Genomic DNA, 22,444 nt, shown 5'->3' on the forward strand with positions numbered 1-22,444 from the left:
TAGTAGTCATATTCTTGTATATTGGGGCAGTATTATAGTAGTTATATTCTTGTACATAGGGGCAGTATTATAGTAGTTAATAGTCTTGTACATAGGGGCAGTATTATAGTAGTTATATTCTTGTACATAGGAGCAGTATTATAGTAGTTATATTCTTGTACATTGGAGCAGTATTATAGTAGTTATATTCTTGTACATAGGGGCAGTATTATAGTAGTTATATTCTTGTACATAGGGGCAGTATTATAGTAGTTAATAGTCTTGTACATAACATTACAACTCTTTAAAAAAAAATCTTACATTTATTCATCTTTTTATTATTATGTCACATTTATTAGGAGTTGTCTGAGTTTCACTCTTGCGGTAAAACCTGCTGCTCCTGAAGAGCTTTTATCCACAGCTGTGTCATCATTGCATCATATCACTTGGGAGCCATGTTCCTGAAGCTGGGTTATAGTAGAAAGTTTGGAACTTATTCCCATATAGGAAAAAAAAAAGTCCAGTAGTCAGTAAAATGTCTCATGCATCATATGAGGGATCCATCACTTATCAAGAACTTGCAACAAATACTTCCAGTTTCTCCAGATTGCTCCTGCCTGACCCAAAGCTGCCACCACCAGACCACATCACTGCCTACAGATGGGTCTGTCTCGCTCAGAATGCCCTTTACGTCCACTCTCAGAGCCATTTCTTAGGGAGAACTAAAAACCAAATCCGGCATTATTTCCAGAAAACCACGTTCCACAGTTGTAGCCAGCAGGGGTACACAAAGAAGGAAATGAAAGGGAAAAGTAGTGATCCGTAGAGGTAGTGGTCCAGCATGCCCCCCGCGATTGCCTGGAGGAAGATCTGCCAGCATTCTAGGAGAGTCACTGGGTACTCGATCAGCTCCCGGTACAGGAAGATGCTGCCCAGAAGAGTGGTGGCCGGCGTGACCAGGACCAGCAGTCCGGCGTAAAGGAGCCTGGAAACAGAACAGACAAGACCAGGAAAAAAAAGCTGTCAATCTGAAGCGGCTCAGAAGTCTCCTACCCCAGACACCTCCAGAGCTGCACTCACAATTCTGCCATTTGCCTTTTTTATAAGCTTACAGCAGATTTCAGTGCTGCAGCTCTAACAGTGTACAGGAAGCAAAAAATAAGGATGTGCAGGCTCAGGTAATACCAGGAGAACAGCAGATGTATGAATGCAGCTCTGGGTGCAATTAGATCAGGACAAGATAAGTCATTTGGAGATTTATTATTTGCAGCAAGCACTTACTTGGGTCCGACGGGCTGGACGATGGCGGCCACTGGCACAATAGTGACGGCCAGGATGAACCCCAGGGAGAAGTTAATGACGGCGATACAGCCCAGCTGGACGGCCAGATACAGGAGGGAGATGAGCTTCAGCATCATCCAGCCTTGGTCCGAGCCGGCCCCCGTCAGGACCCTGCGGGACAGAGGCATGTTGTACATTTGTCGGTCACCAGATGAAGACAAAGTCTTCAGCATCTCCTACGAGTCCGACTCATTAAACTCTTCCCACGATGCAATCTTCCACAGCCGTATCGGGGGCTGGTTTATTGCGAAATGAGTTGTAGTTTAGAGAGACCCCATTTACCATATAATGGACTGAAAATGCGAAAATCGGTAACAACTAAAAATGGCAATTATCACAATGTTGTTGATTTTTTTCTGTAGTGTTAATTTGAGATTTGTATAGATCAGACTTTTCTGGATGAAGCTATACTGAATATTATATTATTTTAACTTTTTTAATTTTTATTGGTAATATTGAGGGCGATTCCAAATGTCCGTGGTTCCCAAGAGCCATAACTCCCCTTCTCCATTAGCGCCTCTGTGGCCTGGGATCACCAACCTCCCCCCTACCCAGAAATTAAGTTCTACTATTGCGGCTCGGGACTCGCTTGTGTAGTAAAATCGTTCTGAGATCGTGATATTGATGGTTTTTAGGATTTTGAAAAATATGTATAAAAAAATCTATTGAAAGAACTAAAAAGTTGCTTCAGTCGCCATAGCGCTCACATAATTATATATATTTATATTTTTATTGCTATTTATCCTATTTTTTGTGCGATGAACAATTTTTTTCGAAGATCTCTATGTGAGATGAATAATTCTTTAAAGGGGTATTCCCATCTCCAAGAGTCCATCCCTATATGTAGTAGGTGTTATAATAATAAAATTAGCAAATACCTCCAATTAGAAAAGTAGTATAGTTCTTCTTATGAGCAAAGTCGCTTATTCCATGTGCAGGGGATTGTAGTAGGTTAGGTATCCATGGTTACCACCACTCATATAGTGACAGTTAGCTCTTAGTGGCGGTAACCATGGATACCCTAAGCTATTACAATGCCCTGCACATGGGGAAAGCTACATAGCTAATCAGAAAAACTATACTACATTTCTAATTGGAGGTATTTGCTAATATTATTATTATTACTACATTAATACATAATGAAGTAGGATCTTGGAGATGGGACTATTCCTTTAAGTTCAGACGTTTCCGGACCCGTCAAACCAAATACAGTACATAACACCTGCTCTGTACATTGGGACCTGGACGGAGCACCAAAGGGTTAAAAAGCCCCAGAACATAATTGCAGGGCACCCACCTACAGGAGGCATCAGACAGTTTATCCCACAGCCCAAATGTCGACACGTTCAATTGTATTAATGTAAGAAAAAGTTTTGCAACTTTCTAATAAACTTTTTGCCGGCTTTCTCACCATTTGCGAGCTCACTGCTTGCTTTTTGTAAATGGAAACACGCAGGCCTGCACTGCGACCTGACCCCGGCTCTACAGCGAGCAGGACAGGGGGACGGGATGTGTTTTGAGCCGGATCGCTTCCATTCCTCACCAGCGAGCAGAGATCTTGATCGCGTTCAGGCCTCAAACATCGATCAGTTTTTCTGACAGATTTCAGCTTCAGATGCTGCAAACATCTTGTGCCTTATCTACCTGTCCCGTCCCACAGATGGACGCTCCCTCAGACACGTGCAAATCCGGCCTCGTACCTGTGCGTGTTATGGGGCAGCGCCAATCCTGCCACGTATATAGCGATGGCGATCAGCACCACCGCCTCGGACTCCGACACTGGGAAGTGGTCAGTGGCCATCTCCTGGCTCAGCACCGGCATGTAGTACAGGCTGAGGCCCGTGGCGTGGCAGATCACGATGGGGGTCGCCAGCTGCAGGATGCCGGGTCTGCCCGCCTACAAAACACAAGCGACACAGACGATCAGTCCGCGCTGGGGGATGAGCGGCCCCCCAGGAATATCATAGGGATGGGGGATATATACGAACCGCGTCACTATCTCCAGCTCCGTCCTCGCTCGTCGTCTCTGTCCGGCTCAGCTTAATCCACAAATCCAGAGCGTGAGGACAAAGTCAAGGATCATTGAACAGATTAAATCCCTACAGGAAAACTAATACTCCAGTCACAACCAAAGCTGCATTCACAGTTCTGATGGTTCCTTACAAGCTCTGGATGTGACTGGAGGATGATAACTCAGGATCCATTGGAGAGAAGTACATGATGTAAATTTGGATAAAACCTGCATAATGTTGCGGGTCTGGTTTGTTAAATGGCGGCTCCACAGGTATAAAACTGACGATAAACAAAAATTCTATTACTTTTGAATTGGGAAAATTAAGGGGTAAAGCAAATGTTTTATTTTACATATTCTTTAAATATATATTTCAATTAATTTTCACTATTTTTTTTGTACCGGAGACTATTTATACTATATGCTGCAATATCCCAGTGCTGCAGAATATAGGGAACATTAATGGTCTCAGGTAGGTGACAAATATGGAGACGATGTGAGCCTACCGTTGGCCCCGGCTGCCATTACAACTCATCAGTACCCTGTTTTGATGGAGGTCGATGTGTACCAGCAAAGGAACCATATAAATGTTGCGGTGAGTGATTGATCTAAATGCGTAAAACAGAAGCGATCGGAGCTGGCTCCAGTTGCAGCTGTTAGACATTGGTGCTGGATATTTTTCCTTTTCATCGATTGTTTTCTTTTTCACTTTGATTTTTTTTTCATTTTCTTGCCATCTTTACCACTAAGGGGGGGGGGGGGCGCCATCTACATACTAATGTGTACAATTTCCATGGAAGTCAATGCTGTATACATGCGAGTACACCAGCTCCCTCTAGTGGTGGCTAATTATCATTGCACTTTTCTGTTCAAGGACAAGAATGACGTATATCAGGAAAGATTCAGTGAGTGCAGCCATCGCCCTGGTAATGTCCGAGCTCAGCGTCAGAGCTCTAAGAGCAGGAAATAAACCAACCATTACTGTACACACGGCATTGCAGTTTAGGATATTCGGAGGATGAGGATGAGGATTATGAAGCCGATGGCCGGCATGTAAATCCCGATAGACACAAATCTGGTGAGGGAAGGAAGCAGGTAGAAGAAGTAGGACTGGTGCAGCCGCTCCGACAGGTTATTCAGTTTGCGGAACATCCCTTCAATAGTCCTGGGAATAAAAAGAAAGGAAACAGGTCAGGTAAAGGGTTGTTCGGCTTCCCCTAGTGGATGCTTGATGGAGTGCACAGTCACCGCAGCAGTACTAGGAGCGTGTCGTTACTGACTCACCCCCCCCCCCCCCCTCCCGGGTGCAGTCCTAGAAGTGTGATGTTACTGACCCCCCCGTGTGCAATACTAGAAGCGTGACATTACTGAATCCACCATGTGCAGTACTAGATGTGTGGTGTTACTGACCCCCCGTGTGCAGTACCAGGACCTTACAGGACTGTCCGTTACTTACTCTCCGATGGTGACCATCTCATATTTGTACTGGCGGAAGCTGTTGATGCCGCGCAGCGTGATGGCTTCGATGTGGTAGCGGAGGAAGAGTCCGTGGTCTCCCTGAGGTCGGCCGGAGCCTTGCTTCAGGACCATGAGCAGCATTGTGTGCAGGTTGTGCAGGTATCCGGGGAAGGTGTCGTAGTCACTGCGCTGCAGCTGATCAATGAGAGAAGGAAGCGGTGTCAGCAGGAGGAAAAGGAGCGCCGCGCTCCACCCATACGCCAGGAGGGGGTGGGCCGCACTATACCCATACGCCGAGAGGGGGTGGGCCGCACTATACCCATACGCCGAGAGGGGGTGGGCCGCACTATACCCATACGCCGAGAGGGGGTGGGCCGCACTATACGCATACGCCGAGAGGGGGTGGGCCGCACTATACCCATACGCCGAGAGGGGGTGGGCCGCACTATACCCATACGCCGAGAGGGGGTGGGCCGTGTTGTATGTGTAAGTTAATGATGCCTAGAAAGTAGAGCTACATCTACATCTGACACTGTAAAGCTGACGGGGGCAGCAGCGGCCTCTCTGGGCCTCACCTTGCCCTGTATGGTGCACAGCAGCTGGTTCTTCTGGCAGAACGCTAGGAACAGGTTGACCATATCCAGGTTGGGCAGCTGCCCGTTCAGCCCTTCCACGACCACATCAAAGCTGGTGATGACGTCGCTGCTGATCTCTAGGGACAAGGCGGCCTGGATGGCTCCTGCTCGTCCCATCATCACCGACGACTCTATGTCTGTAAGGTGCAGAGAACACACAGTGCAATACTCAGGACAGCCACTAGATGGCGGCAGACATCAGAAGAATGCAGGGAGCCCACCCAGCACTAGAGGGGCATTCACACTGCCAGACGGGCGCCCCTGCTCTAGATAGAGGCTCGGTTCCAATATTGCTAATAAGCCCGGTACACGACAGCTCCTCATACATGAAGGGTAATTCAGCATTTACATGTGGACCTGCAGCACTACAAGACCCAGCCAGCCAGATATAAGCGGAAACAATACACAAGGAATGATCGGCTGATTGCTGCGGGTCCATAATAAATAACATAGGAATGGATCAGGACGCCCACCCCCATAATATCGCGGGATCAGAGGTTATCGTGGCGAGGCGGCTTCTTCTCCGGGTTTATAAGAAGAGATAAAACTTAAATCAATGAGAAAAAGTTCTGCAACTTTCTACGATATAAATGTTCTTTGCAATCATTTCTCACTTTCAGATCTCAGTGTTGTCAGTGAATGGAAACATTCTGGCTAAAAAGAAAAAAATCCATCCAGACGAGACACCAGTCGCAGCTGAGAATTCGTGACAATTGGGTAAAATCTCCGGCGAAGAGATTGGGGCTCTCGTACCGGTCACGTTGACGTCGTGGTAGCCCTCCAGCCAGGCCTCCATGCCGATCAGGTCGTGCTCGTTCACTAGGAAGATGATGTCCTTCGCCCAGTAGATCTGACCTGCGAGTACACGGGACCAGACAGCGTGTTACCATTTACCGTTCGTGGCCCCTCACATACCGTGCAGACCGCTGATCCTGCCGTAGGACTCCAGAGAATCTAATGTACTGGTGACTGTCCAATAATCCGGAATATCTGATAATCTGACACTAGGAGGTGCCATGGATTTTACAGATGTGAAGCTCCGTTACTTCTCAGAGGCGACTTCCATCTAATCTATCGCTTTTTACGGCTCCGACCTAAAAATCAGAACCTGTGGGAAAATTAACCCCTTCACGCTCCAGGACATACAGAGCAGTCAAGGAGCAAGTCGGCGGGGATGACGAGCGCTCCACAGGGGCTAAATGGTGTACCAAAGGGGTAAAGGCCGAGTCAGGGCGTAAAGTTTCCCTGTCGTTATGGAAAAGTGTACTATTTGTGACCAGTGTTGCATTGTGTCTCTGATCAGAGGGGGTGCGGGTCCCGAGACCCTCACCGATAGGTCAAAGCAACGCTCTGAAGTGTGCAGCGCCTGCATGGGCTCATTAGGAAGTGTCGGGTCCTTACACAGCCGTTAGCGCAGCTTCTACATGAAAGGTGTGCGCAGAATGGAATTTTGAGCGATTGGTGGGGGGGGCCTCAGGACCGGGACCCCCACCAAACAGAAACACTATGCAGCGACTACAAAATAAAAACAACTTTTACAATACGACATTTACAAATAGAACTTCTGAAGTGAACGCCATAAAGTTTTTAAAACATTCATGAAGGCAAAAGGCCAAAGTGCAGAAATTCAGCAGCCGCCGCCCCACTCCCAAAAATGCAAAAAAGTGATCATGTACCCAAAACTGGACTAATAACATCAGCTCAGAGCTCAGACTGCGAACTCTCACGTGGCTCCATGGACAGAACAATAAGGTTAAGAGTCTCAAAAAATGGTCTATGAATTATAAGAGCCGCATAATAAAATTAGAAAAGTTGGGGTACCTCTGTGATTGATCAGGGGTCTCAGAGGACCCCCAGGGTTGCCATGTACAGGCACTATAACGCAGCTCCTCTCCTGTGGTCTCACCTCGGAAGTAGGAGGCCAGCGCCAGCAGCAGCCCCACCGCCTGGTTGTTGTTCTGGCCCTCGCTGCAGGGGACGCTGAGCACCAGGGACTCGGTACTGGCGGCGCGGGGGGCCCGCAGGATGCCGTACACGTTGGTGCCTTTCACCATCTGACAACAGAATGCAAGGTTATTACAGGCGCCGTCCCCTCCGGCCACAGCCGTATCCCCCCCCGCATACACATACGTAGCGCTCCGTGGACTCGTCAGGAAACGGTAGGTTCCGGACAAAGCTCTGGGTGTAAACCTCCAGCCCGATCCCGCGCATCGTCCTCTCCAGCCAGGCGACGGGAGAACCCCTGCGAAGAAAGCAGACGAGCGTTAGCCGTCACCCTGCTCCAAGCACTGATCGCCTCCTGCACCAATGGTTTGTTACAATGTGTCAGTGCAGGTAACAGCCTGGATTGCAGCCCAGGGGGACAGGATATGACTAACAAACCCTCAGATGTGAATGTCAGCAAGCACAGATATTGAAAACAGTGAACAGATTTATAGCAGAGAATATTAAATTATGTATTTTCTGTAAACAGCCAGGATGGGAGTCCACCCTGATCTCCCCCGGTCCATGCTCTGCTCCCACCCACGCTCTGATCTCTCCTCCCCAGTCCACACACTCTAATCCACCCCCCACCCACACTCTGATTTCTCCCCCTCCAGCCCACACACTTTGAGCCCCACCCCCGGTCCACACTCTGATGCCGCCCCCACCCCCGGTCCACACTCTGATGCCGCCCCCACCCCCAGTCCACACTCTGATGCCGCCCCCACCCCCAGTCCACACTCTGATGCCGCCCCCACCCCCAGTCCACACTCTGATGCCGCCCCCACCCCCAGTCCACACTCTGATGCCGCCCCCACCCCCAGTCCACACTCTGATGCCGCCCCCACCCCCAGTCCACACTCTGATGCCGCCCCCACCCCCAGTCCACACTCTGATGCCGCCCCCACCCCCAGTCCACACTCTGATGCCGCCCCCACCCCCAGTCCACACTCTGATGCCGCCCCCACCCCCAGTCCACACTCTGATGCCGCCCCCACCCCCAGTCCACACTCTGATGCCGCCCCCACCCCCAGTCCACACTCTGATGCCGCCCCCACCCCCAGTCCACACTCTGATGCCGCCCCCACCCCCAGTCCACACTCTGATGCCGCCCCCACCCCCAGTCCACACTCTGATGCCGCCCCCACCCCCAGTCCACACTCTGATGCCGCCCCCACCCCCAGTCCACACTCTGATGCCGCCCCCACCCCCAGTCCACACTCTGATGCCGCCCCCACCCCCAGTCCACACTCTGATGCCGCCCCCACCCCCAGTCCACACTCTGATGCCGCCCCCACCCCCAGTCCACACTCTGATGCCGCCCCCACCCCCAGTCCACACTCTGATGCCGCCCCCACCCCCAGTCCACACTCTGATGCCGCCCCCACCCCCAGTCCACACTCTGATGCCGCCCCCACCCCCAGTCCACACTCTGATGCCGCCCCCACCCCCAGTCCACACTCTGATGCCGCCCCCACCCCCAGTCCACACTCTGATGCCGCCCCCACCCCCAGTCCACACTCTGATGCCGCCCCCACCCCCAGTCCACACTCTGATGCCGCCCCCACCCCCAGTCCACACTCTGATGCCGCCCCCACCCCCAGTCCACACTCTGATGCCGCCCCCACCCCCAGTCCACACTCTGATGCCGCCCCCACCCCCAGTCCACACTCTGATGCCGCCCCCACCCCCAGTCCACACTCTGATGCCGCCCCCACCCCCAGTCCACACTCTGATGCCGCCCCCACCCCCAGTCCACACTCTGATGCCGCCCCCACCCCCAGTCCACACTCTGATGCCGCCCCCACCCCCAGTCCACACTCTGATGCCGCCCCCACCCCCAGTCCACACTCTGATGCCGCCCCCACCCCCAGTCCACACTCTGATGCCGCCCCCACCCCCAGTCCACACTCTGATGCCGCCCCCACCCCCAGTCCACACTCTGATCCCGCCCCCGCCCCCAGTCCACACTCTGATGCCGCCCCCAGTCCACACTCTGATCCCGCCCCCAGTCCACACTCTGATCCCGCCCCCACCCCAGTCCACACTCTGATCCCGCCCCCACCCCCAGTCCACACTCTGATCCCGCCCCCACCCCCAGTCCACACTCTGATCCCGCCCCCACCCCCAGTCCACACTCTGATCCCGCCCCCACCCCCAGTCCACACTCTGATCCCGCCCCCACCCCCAGTCCACACTCTGATCCCGCCCCCACCCCCAGTCCACACTCTGATCCCGCCCCCACCCCCAGTCCACACTCTGATCCCGCCCCCACCCCCAGTCCACACTCTGATCCCGCCCCCACCCCCAGTCCACACTCTGATCCCGCCCCCACCCCCAGTCCACACTCTGATCCCGCCCCCACCCCCAGTCCACACTCTGATCCCGCCCCCACCCCCAGTCCACACTCTGATCCCGCCCCCACCCCCAGTCCACACTCTGGTCTAAAAGTCGTAGCAGGATGTTGGGTGTGTGCTGTGGGCGCAGTTCTGATGTGGTGACCTGTGTGCTGTCAGCAGAGGATCTGGTCACTCACCCGGCTGACTTCTTGTGTGCGGAGAATTCTCGGGCGTAGGACAGCGCCTTCTCCCCGTACACGAACTTCTCGTCCACCATGGTGGAGCCCATGGAGTTCTCTGATATGTAAGAGCGCAGCGTGAACGGCTGGAAAGCCAAACCCAGGAACCAGCCGACCCCGATCAGGTAGCTGATGATGCTGGGGGGGGAAAACACAGAGTTATGAGTGACCCCTGATATAACGAGGACCCTTCATAGAAGGAGGCCCCCCGAAAGACCATTATAGAAAGAGCTTGTTCCCTCTCTCTCTCCCCCCCAGCGTTTCTCGCTCTCTCTCTCCCCCCCCCAGCGTTTCTCGCTCTCTCTCTCTCCCCCCCAGCGTTTCTCGCTCTCTCTCTCTCCCCCCCAGCGTTTCTCGCTCTCTCTCTCTCCCCCCCAGCGTTTCTCGCTCTCTCTCTCTCCCCCCCAGCGTTTCTCGCTCTCTCTCTCTCCCCCCCAGCGTTTCTCGCTCTCTCTCTCTCCCCCCCAGCGTTTCTCGCTCTCTCTCTCTCCCCCCCAGCGTTTCTCGCTCTCTCTCTCTCCCCCCAGCGTTTCTCGCTCTCTCTCTCTCCCCCCAGCGTTTCTCGCTCTCTCTCTCTCCCCCCAGCGTTTCTCGCTCTCTCTCTCTCCCCCCCAGCGTTTCTCGCTCTCTCTCCCCCCCCCAGCGTTTCTCGCTCTCTCTCTCCCCCCCAGCGTTTCTCGCTCTCTCTCTCTCCCCCCCAGCGTTTCTCGCTCTCTCTCTCTCCCCCCCAGCGTTTCTCGCTCTCTCTCTCTCCCCCCAGCGTTTCTCGCTCTCTCTCTCTCCCCCCCAGCGTTTCTCGCTCTCTCTCTCTCCCCCCCAGCGTTTCTCGCTCTCTCTCTCTCCCCCCCAGCGTTTCTCGCTCTCTCTCTCTCCCCCCCAGCGTTTCTCGCTCTCTCTCTCTCCCCCCCAGCGTTTCTCGCTCTCTCTCTCTCCCCCCCAGCGTTTCTCGCTCTCTCTCTCTCCCCCCCAGCGTTTCTCGCTCTCTCTCTCTCCCCCCCAGCGTTTCTCGCTCTCTCTCTCTCCCCCCCAGCGTTTCTCGCTCTCTCTCTCCCCCCCAGCGTTTCTCGCTCTCTCTCTCTCCCCCCCAGCGTTTCTCGCTCTCTCTCTCTCCCCCCCAGCGTTTCTCGCTCTCTCTCTCTCCCCCCCAGCGTTTCTCGCTCTCTCTCTCTCCCCCCCAGCGTTTCTCGCTCTCTCTCTCTCCCCCCCAGCGTTTCTCGCTCTCTCTCTCTCCCCCCCAGCGTTTCTCGCTCTCTCTCTCCCCCCCAGCGTTTCTCGCTCTCTCTCTCCCCCCCAGCGTTTCTCGCTCTCTCTCTCCCCCCAGCGTTTCTCGCTCTCTCTCCCCCCCCCAGCGTTTCTCGCTCTCGCACACTCACCAGAGCGGGGAGTTGAGCCGTGTGATGAGACGTGCTAGCGCCTGTCGCCGATTCGGGTCAGAGAGGATGCCCATGGTGCCAGTCTGCTCCCTGTAATAAAACAGAAAACTGAAAGAAGCGGAGAAACGATAAGTCCAGAGGAGGACAATGACTGCACCATTATAACCGGACGTTTTAACACCCAGCGTACTGGAGTCAGGAGACCCTGGTGTCACAGCCGGGGACAGAAACAATCTTACCTGTGGTAACGTTACCACCGATCAGAACCACCTCGCCAGTGTTTCCCATGCTGTTACACAGATGACAGGGTGGGAAAAACCACAGGAAGTCTGTAAAAACGCGCACAGAAACTCAGCAAATCCACAAACATTTTTACACCTGCGCTTCTGCTGCGGATTTGACGGACTGAATTGAAGTCAATAGGTGAAAAAACAAAAATTTGCACAAAGAATTGGCATGCTGCAGAAAAACAAACGCACTGCAAAGACTCAAAGGAAAATTACTGATCAGGTGCACAACACGTCAGGATTGTCACTGAATTAGCTGGGATAAGGATTGCATAGCATTTTTCACCCATTTCCCGTTGGAGAATAATACACCAGTGTGGAGACCGCACACTATAACACCCAGCGTGCTGGAGTTAGGAGACGCCGGATATTACAGCTGGGAGGGATAAGAGAATAATACACCGGTGTGGAGACCGCACACTATAACACCCAGCGTGCTGGAGTCAGGAGACGCCGGATATTACAGCTGGGAGGGATAAGAGAATAATACACCAGTGTGGAGACCGCACACTATAACACTCAGCGTGCTAGAGTCAGGAGACGCCGGATATTACAGCTGGGAGGAATAGGAGAATAATACACCGGAGTGGAGACCGCACACTATAACACCCAGCGTGCTGGAGTCAGGAGACGCCGGATATTACAGCTGGGAGGGATAAGAGAATAATACACCAGTGTGGAGACCGCACACTATAACACTCAGCGTGCTAGAGTCAGGAGACGCCGGATATTACAGCTGGGAGGAATAGGAGAATAATACACCGGAGTGGAGACCGCACACTATAACACTCAGCGTGCTAGTGTCAGGAGACGCCGGATATTACAGCTGGGAGGAATAGGAGAATAATACACCGGAGTGGAGACCGCACACTATAACACCCAGCGTGCTGGAGTCAGGAGACGCCAGATATTACAGCTGGGAGGAATAAGAGAATAATACACCAGTGTGGAGACCACACACTATAACACTCAGCGTGCTGGAGTCAGGAGACACCGGATATTACAGCTGGGAGGAATAAGAGAATAATACACCGAAGTGGAGACCGCACACTATAACACTCAGCGTGCTGGAGTCAGGAGACGCCAGATATTACAGCTGGGAGGAATAGGAGAATAATACACCGGAGTGGAGACCGCACACTATAACACCCAGCGTGCTGAGTCAGGAGACACCGGATATTACAGCTGGGAGGAATAAGAGAATAATACACCGGAGTGGAGACCGCACACTATAACACTCAGCGTGCTGGAGTCAAGACACACAGGATATTACAGCTGGGAGGAATAAGAGAATAATACACCAGTGTGGAGACCGCACACTATAACACCCAGCGTGCTGGAGTCAGGAATCATAGAATCATAGAATCGTAGAGTTGGAAGGGACCTCCTGGGCCATCTGGTCCAACCCCCTGCTCAAAGCAGGATTCGCTAAATCATCCCAGTCAGATGTCTGTCCAGCCTCTGTTTGAAGACTTCCATTGAAGGAGAACTCACCACTTCTTGTGGCAGCCTGTTCCACTCATTGATCACTCGAACTGTCAAAAAGTTTTTTCTAATATCTAATCTGTGTCTCCTCCCATTCAGTTTCATCCCATTGCTTCTAGTCTTTCCTTGTGCAAATGAGAATAAAGTTGATCCTTCTACAATGTGACAGCCCTTTAGATATTTGTAGACAGCTATTAAGTCTCCTCTCAGTCTTCTCTTTTGCAAACTAAACATTCCCAAATCCTGCAACCTTTCCTCATAAGACAGGGTTTCCAGACCGGTCACCATTCTGGTCGCTCTTTTCTGAACTTGCTCCAGTTTGTTGATGTCTTTTTTAAAATGTGGTGCCCAAAACTGGACACAATATTCCAGGTGAGGTCTGACCAAAGAGGAGTAGAGGGAAATAATGACTTCACGTGATCTAGACTGTATGCTTCTGTTAATACATCCTAGAATTGCATTTGCCTTTTTTGCTGCTGCATCACACTGTTGACTCATATTCAGTCTGTGATCTATTAGTATACCCAAGTATTTTTCACATGTGCTGTCACTTAGCCCTATTCCTCCCATTCTATATTTGCTTTTTTCATTTTTATTGCCCAGATGTAGTACTTTGCATTTCTCCCTGTTAAAAACCATTGTGTTAGTTGCTGCCCACTTCTCCAGTTTATTTAAATCTTTTTGAATCCTCTCTCTCTCTTCTCTAGTATTAGCTATCCCTCCTAGCTTTGTGTCATCAGCAAATTTAATCAGTTTACCCTCAATTCCTTCATCTAAATCGTTGATAAAGATGTTGAACAATACAGGGCCCAGGACAGAGCCCTGTGGTACCCCACTTGAGACATTCTTCCAACTGGATGTGCAGCCATTTATGACCACTCTTTGGGTCCGATCACTAAGCCAGTTATGAATCCACCTAACAGTTGCCTTGTCCATTCCATACTTAGTCATTTTTTCAATAAGGATTGTATGAGAGACTTTGTCAAATGCTTTGCTGAAGTCAAGATATACTATATCTACAGCATTTCCTTGATCCACCCAATCAGTGATACCGTCATAGAAGGAAATTAAGTTAGTCTGACATGACTTATTAGTTACAAACCCATGCTGACTCTGTTTAATCACTTCATTCTTATCCAGGTATTGACATACATGTTGTTTAATAATTTGTTCAAAGATCTTTCCTGGTATAGAAGTCAGACTCACCGGCCTATAGTTGCTTGGGTCCACCTTCTTCCCCTTTTTGAAGATAGGAACAACATTTGCTCTTCTCCAGTCTTCTGGCACTTCTCCTGTTCTCCAAGAATTTTCAAAGATTATGGAGAGGGGTTCAAAAATTTCTTCTGCTATCTCCTTCAGTACTCTGGGGTGTAATTCATCTGGACCTGGAGACTTGAATTCATTTAGGTTAGCTAAGTGTTTCCTCACTATCTTTCTGTTTATAGATATCCTGGATTCTTCTATTCCCTTAATAGGACAGTGAATAACAGTTGATGTTACATTTCCTTACTGAGAGAAAACAGATGCAAAATAGGAATTTAAAGTTCAGCCTTCTCAACATCCTGTCTTACCATTTCATCATTTTCATCCTGTAAAAATCCTATAGCATCTTTGACTTTTCTTTTACTTTTGACATATCCCCAAAATCCTTTATTATTGCTTTTGACATCTCTTGCAAGCCTCAATTCATTTTCAGCTTTAGCTAATCTGATTTGTGCTCTGCAGGTTCTGCAGACCGCATTATATTCTTCTTTAGATATGCCTCCCTCCTTCCATTTTATAAACATTTTTTTCTTCCTTTTTAGCATGTGCTTAAGTTCTGTGTTCATCCATCCTGGTTTCCTCAAATGCTTCCTATTCTTCCCTCTTTTCGGAATTGTTAACAACTGTGCTTTGAGAATTTCATTTTTCAAGATTTCCCATCCTTCCTGGACATTTTTGTCTTTAAGGATATCCAGCCATTGGATCCCTCCAATTCTCTTTCTGAATCCCTTAAAATCTGCCTTTCTGAAATCTAACCTTGATGTCTGAGTCTTCACAGGTCTTCCGCCTCTAGTTATCCAAAATTCTAAAATAGCATGGTCGCTACCTCCTAGGGTCCCAGCCACTTTTACCTCCTCAACCATTTCCTCCCTGTTTATAAGGATTAGATCCAAGGTAGCAGTTCCCCTTGTTTTCTCCCTTACCTTTTGGAAGATAAAGTTGTCAGCAAGAGAGGATAAGAATTTCCTTGACCTGTTAGTTTTGCCTGAGAGAGATTCCCAACAAATGTCTGGATAGTTGAAATCTCCCATGACAACTATGTCATATTTTTTGGAGAACTTGGCCATTTGATGCATAAAGAGTTCATCCATATCTTCAGCTTGCACAGGCGGCCTGTAGTAAATGCCTACAATGGTGTCCTTTCCATTGTTCTGTCCTTGTATTCTTACCCAAACAGTTTCCACAGGACTCCCCGTCTCTGAAGCTTCAATCTCTGTGCAGATATACGCGTTTCTAACATACAATGCGACACCCCCTCCTCGTTTATCAAGTCTGTTTCTTGCAAATAAGTTGTATCCTTCTAGTCTTGTATTCCAATCATGTGTATCGTCCCACCAAGTTTCAGTGATTCCAATGACATCATATTTCTTTTCCTGTGTTAGTAGTTCCAATTCTCCTTGTTTGTTGCCCATGCTTTGTGCATTAGTATAGAAACATTTTAGTTTGTGATTGGTTTCTCTTTCTCCAATATTTTTATTGATTAGATTCTTTCGTCTTTGTTCTTCCTTTCCACTTCTAATAGCAGAGTTCTCAATAGCATTTGTCAGGTGTGTGGCTTTTTCTGGTCTTTTGCTTCCCTTCCCATGTTGTTCTAGTTTAAAGCTCTCCTTACAAGTGTAGCAAGGCGACTTCCAAATACATGCTTTCCAGTCTTCGTAAGGTGCACCCCATCTCTAGCAAGTAGTCCATCGTATAAGTAGTTCACTCCGTGATCTATAAATCCAAATCGTTGCTGACGGCACCATCGACGTAGCCAGTTGTTCACCTGCAGAATCTTATTCCACCTCCTTGTTCCATGGCCATCCACTGGGAGGATGGAAGAGAAGACCACCTGCGCTCCCAGTTCTTTCACTTTCTTGCCTAAGTCTTCAAAGTCTCTGCAGATGGTTTCCAGGTCGTTTCTTGCGGTGTCATTTGTCCCCACATGTAGTAGCAGGAATGGGTAGTCATCTGTAGGTCTGAAGAGTCCTGATATCCTGTCAGACACATCTTTAATTTTTGCACCTGGAAGACAGCACATTTCTCTTGAAGTTATATCCGGTCTGCAGATAGCGGCCTCTGTTCCTCTCAGCAGGGAATCCCCCATGACCACCACTCTCCGTTTCTTCTTCACAACATTTTTCTTTCTCCATCCAGGAGGACTCTGAAGGCGTACAAGGTTGCTGTTTTTTGGCAAAGTCTTATCCTGATGTATTTCTTCATCGTTTTCCTGCGTGAGAGCCTGGTACTGGTTCCTGAGCAGTATGGGTGCTGACTGCCTCCTGATCCTCCTGCTTCTCTGGGTCACATGTCTCCATTCCTCTGTTTCTTCAGGTGCACTTCGAATTTCTTCTCTTTCTGTAACATGAAGAGATAATTCTGCTCTGTCCAAGAACTCTTCACCTTCCTTAATGATCTTCAACGTAGCTAACCTCTCTTCGAGATTTTGCAACTTTTCCTCCAACAGGGACACAAGCTTGCATTTGTGGCATGTGAAGTTTGGCTTTTCCACTGGTAAATCTGTGAACATGTAGCAAGAAATGCAGCTCACCAAATGGCTCCTGGCCTCTTCCATCTTGAGATTTCTTAAAAACGATGAAAGATGAGCCAAAATTCGCCGCCGATAGGAGACGCCGGATATTACAGCTGGGAGGAATAAGAGAACAATACACCAGTGTGGAGGCTGCACACTATAACACCCAGCGTGCTGGAGTCAGGAGACGCCGGATATTACAGCTGGGGGAGTGATAAAACTGCCTGGGGCAACGGAGGGCCGACACAGAATACAGACAGCTCAGTGTGGGGTAGTGTACAGGGGGGGCTGAGGGGGAGACACTATAATGTACAGGGGGGGCTGAGGGGGAGACACTATAATGTACAGGGGGGGCTGAGGGGGAGACACTATAATGTACAGGGGGGGCTGAGGGGGAGACACTATAATGTACAGGGGGGGCTGAGGGGGAGACACTATAATGTACAGGGGGGGCTGAGGGGGGAGACACTATAATGTACAGGGGGGGCCCGAGGGGGAGACACTATAATGTACAGGGGGCTGAGGGGGAGACACTATAATGTACAGGGGGGGCTGAGGGGGGAGACACTATAATGTACAGGGGGGGCTGAGGGGGAGACACTATAATGTACAGGGGGGGCTGAGGGGGAGACACTATAATGTACAGGGGGGGCTGAGGGGGAGACACTATAATGTACAGGGGGGGCTGAGGGGGGAGACACTATAATGTACAGGGGGGGCTGAGGGGGGAGACACTATAATGTACAGGGGGGGCTGAGGGGGAGACACTATAATGTACAGGGGGCTGAGGAGGAGACACTATAATGTACAGGGGGGGCTGAGGGGGGAGACACTAATGTACAGGGGGGCTGAGGGGGGAGACACTATAATGTACAGGGGGGGATGAGGGGGGAGACACTATAATGTACAGGGGGGGATGAGGGGGGAGACACTATAATGTACAGGGGGGGATGAGGGGGGAGACACTATAATGTACAGGGGGGGATGAGGGGGGAGACACTATAATGTACAGGGGGGGATGAGGGGGGAGACACTATAATGTACAGGGGGGGCTGAGGGGGGAGACACTATAATGTACAGGGGGGGGCTGAGGGGGAGACACTATAATGTACATGGGGGGCTGAGGGGGGAGACACTATAATGTACAGGGGGGGATGAGGGGGGAGACACTATAATGTACAGGGGGGGCTGAGGGGGGAGACACTATAATGTACATGGGGGGCTGAGGGGGGAGACACTATAATGTACAGGGGGGGATGAGGGGGGAGACACTATAATGTACAGGGGGGGATGAGGGGGAGACACTATAATGTACAGGGGGGGCTGAGGGGGGAGACACTATAATGTACATGGGGGGCTGAGGGGGAGACACTATAATGTACAGGGGGGGATGAGGGGGGAGACACTATAATGTACAGGGGGGGATGAGGGGGGAGACACTATAATGTACAGGGGGGGCTGAGGGGGAGACACTATAATGTACAGGGGGGGATGAGGGGGGAGACACTATAATGTACAGGGGGGGATGAGGGGGGAGACACTATAATGTACATGGGGGGCTGAGGGGGGAGACACTATAATGTACAGGGGGGGATGAGGGGGGAGACACTATAATGTACAGGGGGGGCTGAGGGGGAGACACTATAATGTACAGGGGGGGATGAGGGGGGAGACACTATAATGTACAGGGGGGGATGAGGGGGAGACACTATAATGTACAGGGGGGGCTGAGGGGGAGACACTATAATGTACAGGGGGGGCTGAGGGGGAGACACTATAATGTACAGGGGGGGCTGAGGGGGAGACACTATAATGTACAGGGGGGGCTGAGGGGGGAGACACTATAATGTACATGGGGGGCTGAGGGGGGAGACACTATAATGTACATGGGGGGCTGAGGGGGAGACACTATAATGTACAGGGGGGGCTGAGGGGGGAGACACTATAATGTACAGGGGGGGATGAGGGGGGAGACACTATAATGTACAGGGGGGGCTGAGGGGGAGACACTATAATGTACAGGGGGGGATGAGGGGGGAGACACTATAATGTACAGGGGGGGATGAGGGGGGAGACACTATAATGTACATGGGGGGCTGAGGGGGGAGACACTATAATGTACAGGGGGGGATGAGGGGGGAGACACTATAATGTACAGGGGGGGCTGAGGGGGAGACACTATAATGTACAGGGGGGGATGAGGGGGGAGACACTATAATGTACAGGGGGGGATGAGGGGGAGACACTATAATGTACAGGGGGGGCTGAGGGGGAGACACTATAATGTACAGGGGGGGCTGAGGGGGAGACACTATAATGTACAGGGGGGGCTGAGGGGGAGACACTATAATGTACAGGGGGGGCTGAGGGGGAGACACTATAATGTACAGGGGGGGCTGAGGGGGGAGACACTATAATGTACAGGGGGGGATGAGGGGGAGACACTATAATGTACAGGGGGGGCTGAGGGGGAGACACTATAATGTACAGGGGGGGCTGAGGGGGAGACACTATAATGTACAGGGGGGGCTGAGGGGGAGACACTATAATGTACAGGGGGGGCTGAGGGGGAGACACTATAATGTACAGGGGGGGCTGAGGGGGAGACACTATAATGTACAGGGGGGGCTGAGGGGGGAGACACTATAATGTACAGGGGGGGATGAGGGGGGAGACACTATAATGTACATGGGGGGCTGAGGGGGGAGACACTATAATGTACAGGGGGGGATGAGGGGGGAGACACTATAATGTACAGGGGGGGATGAGGGGGAGACACTATAATGTACAGGGGGGGCTGAGGGGGGAGACACTATAATGTACATGGGGGGCTGAGGGGGAGACACTATAATGTACAGGGGGGGATGAGGGGGGAGACACTATAATGTACAGGGGGGGATGAGGGGGGAGACACTATAATGTACAGGGGGGGCTGAGGGGGAGACACTATAATGTACAGGGGGGGATGAGGGGGGAGACACTATAATGTACAGGGGGGGATGAGGGGGGAGACACTATAATGTACATGGGGGGCTGAGGGGGGAGACACTATAATGTACAGGGGGGGATGAGGGGGGAGACACTATAATGTACAGGGGGGGCTGAGGGGGAGACACTATAATGTACAGGGGGGGATGAGGGGGGAGACACTATAATGTACAGGGGGGGATGAGGGGGAGACACTATAATGTACAGGGGGGGCTGAGGGGGAGACACTATAATGTACAGGGGGGGCTGAGGGGGAGACACTATAATGTACAGGGGGGGCTGAGGGGGAGACACTATAATGTACAGGGGGGGCTGAGGGGGGAGACACTATAATGTACATGGGGGGCTGAGGGGGGAGACACTATAATGTACATGGGGGGCTGAGGGGGAGACACTATAATGTACAGGGGGGGCTGAGGGGGGAGACACTATAATGTACAGGGGGGGATGAGGGGGGAGACACTATAATGTACAGGGGGGGCTGAGGGGGAGACACTATAATGTACAGGGGGGGATGAGGGGGGAGACACTATAATGTACAGGGGGGGATGAGGGGGGAGACACTATAATGTACATGGGGGGCTGAGGGGGGAGACACTATAATGTACAGGGGGGGATGAGGGGGGAGACACTATAATGTACAGGGGGGGCTGAGGGGGAGACACTATAATGTACAGGGGGGGATGAGGGGGGAGACACTATAATGTACAGGGGGGGATGAGGGGGAGACACTATAATGTACAGGGGGGGCTGAGGGGGAGACACTATAATGTACAGGGGGGGCTGAGGGGGAGACACTATAATGTACAGGGGGGGCTGAGGGGGAGACACTATAATGTACAGGGGGGGCTGAGGGGGAGACACTATAATGTACAGGGGGGGCTGAGGGGGGAGACACTATAATGTACAGGGGGGGATGAGGGGGAGACACTATAATGTACAGGGGGGGCTGAGGGGGAGACACTATAATGTACAGGGGGGGCTGAGGGGGAGACACTATAATGTACAGGGGGGGCTGAGGGGGAGACACTATAATGTACAGGGGGGGCTGAGGGGGAGACACTATAATGTACAGGGGGGGCTGAGGGGGAGACACTATAATGTACAGGGGGGGCTGAGGGGGGAGACACTATAATGTACAGGGGGGGATGAGGGGGGAGACACTATAATGTACAGGGGGGGCCCGAGGGGGAGACACTATAATGTACGGACGATGGGAGCCATCACTAATGTCATCACACAGCTGTCTCTCTCTGACTCGCAGACATCACTGTCCCGGTCACCGTGTATCGTGCACACATCACACAGACCCCGTCACCCCCTCACCTCCTCCGTGTGCAGCTGCTGTCACTGCAGAGATTTCCGCATCATAGAGACCAGGAAGAAAAAGAAGACAGAGCGGCCACAAGTGGTGACCATGGAAACTGATTAGAGGAGACAGCGACACCTACCGACACAGAGAGGAACTGCACCGACAGTCTCAACATATAGAGGGAAATACCGCCAGCGTGTGCCCCTATAATAACAGCGACGTCCACAGTGCCCCCATAATAACAGCGACGTCCACAGTGCCCCCATAATAAGAGCGACGTCCACAGTGCCCCCATAATAACAGCGACGTCCACAGTGCCCCCATAATAACAGCGACGTCCACAGTGCCCCCATAATAAGAGCGACGTCCACAGTGCCCCCATAATAACAGCGACGTCCACAGTGCCCCCATAATAAGAGCGACGTCCACAGTGCCCCCATAATAAGAGCGACGTCCACAGTGCCCCCATAATAACAGCGACGTCCACAGTGCCCCTATAATAAGAGCGACGTCCACAGTGCCCCCATAATAACAGCGACGTCCACAGTGCCCCCATAATAACAGCGACGTCCACAGTGCCCCCATAATAAGAGCGACGTCCACAGTGCCCCCATAATAAGAGCGACGTCCACAGTGCCCCCATAATAACAGCGACGTCCACAGTGCCCCCATAATAACAGCGACGTCCACAGTGCCCCCATAATAAGAGCGACGTCCACAGTGCCCCCATAATAACAGCGACGTCCACAGTGCCCCCATAATAAGAGCGACGTCCACAGTGCCCCCATAATAAGAGCGACGTCCACAGTGCCCCCATAATAACAGCGACGTCCACAGTGCCCCCATAATAACAGCGACGTCCACAGTGCCCCTATAATAAGAGCGACGTCCACAGTGCCCCCATAATAACAGCGACGTCCACAGTGCCCCCATAATAACAGCGACGTCCACAGTGCCCCCATAATAAGAGCGACGTCCACAGTGCCCCCATAATAAGAGCGACGTCCACAGTGCCCCCATAATAAGAGCGACGTCCACAGTGCCCCCATAATAAGAGCGACGTCCACAGTGCCCCCATAATAAGAGCGACGTCCACAGTGCCCCCATAATAAGAGCGACGTCCACAGTGCCCCCATAATAACAGCGACGTCCACAGTGCCTCCATAATAACAGCGACGTCCACAGTGCCCCCATAATAACAGCGACGTCCACAGTGCCCCCATAATAACAGCGACGTCC

The 22,444-nt window shown here is 51.6% G+C and overlaps 1 protein-coding gene across 1 annotated transcript; it reads right to left on the reverse strand.

Annotated features, from left to right (window-relative positions):
* Positions 1-296: 296 nt before the first annotated feature.
* On the reverse strand, positions 297-21,344 carry GPAA1 (glycosylphosphatidylinositol anchor attachment 1). The gene is made up of 13 exons (XM_073555055.1): positions 21,220-21,344; positions 11,359-11,448; positions 9,944-10,123; positions 7,555-7,666; positions 7,331-7,478; positions 6,178-6,279; positions 5,365-5,561; positions 4,788-4,984; positions 4,343-4,496; positions 3,309-3,380; positions 3,021-3,217; positions 1,261-1,431; positions 297-964 (listed from the first exon to the last, which is right to left on the reverse strand). The coding sequence occupies exons 2-13, from the start codon at positions 11,430-11,432 to the stop codon at positions 721-723; spliced, it is 1,848 nt and encodes a 615-aa protein (XP_073411156.1). The 5' UTR covers positions 11,433-11,448; positions 21,220-21,344; the 3' UTR covers positions 297-720.
* Positions 21,345-22,444: the final 1,100 nt, after the last annotated feature.

This window comes from Dendrobates tinctorius, unplaced genomic scaffold (genome assembly GCF_039654945.1).
Source record: "Dendrobates tinctorius isolate UK_male_01 unplaced genomic scaffold, ASM3965494v1 ptg000215l, whole genome shotgun sequence".
Taxonomy (NCBI): Eukaryota; Metazoa; Chordata; class Amphibia; order Anura; family Dendrobatidae; genus Dendrobates; species Dendrobates tinctorius.

Excerpts from the sequence above, each read along its gene's own strand:
- GPAA1 (XM_073555055.1), bottom strand. The coding sequence starts at position 11,432 with ATGGGCATCCTCTCTGACCCGAATCGGCGACAGGCGCTAGCACGTCTC. Across the intron at positions 3,218-3,308 it reads GAGCTGGAGATAGTGACGCG|GCGGGCAGACCCGGCATCCT; the intron begins GTTCGTATATAT and ends TGTGTTTTGTAG. Across the intron at positions 1,432-3,020 it reads CTGCCCCATAACACGCACAG|GGTCCTGACGGGGGCCGGCT; the intron begins GTACGAGGCCGG and ends TCTGTCCCGCAG.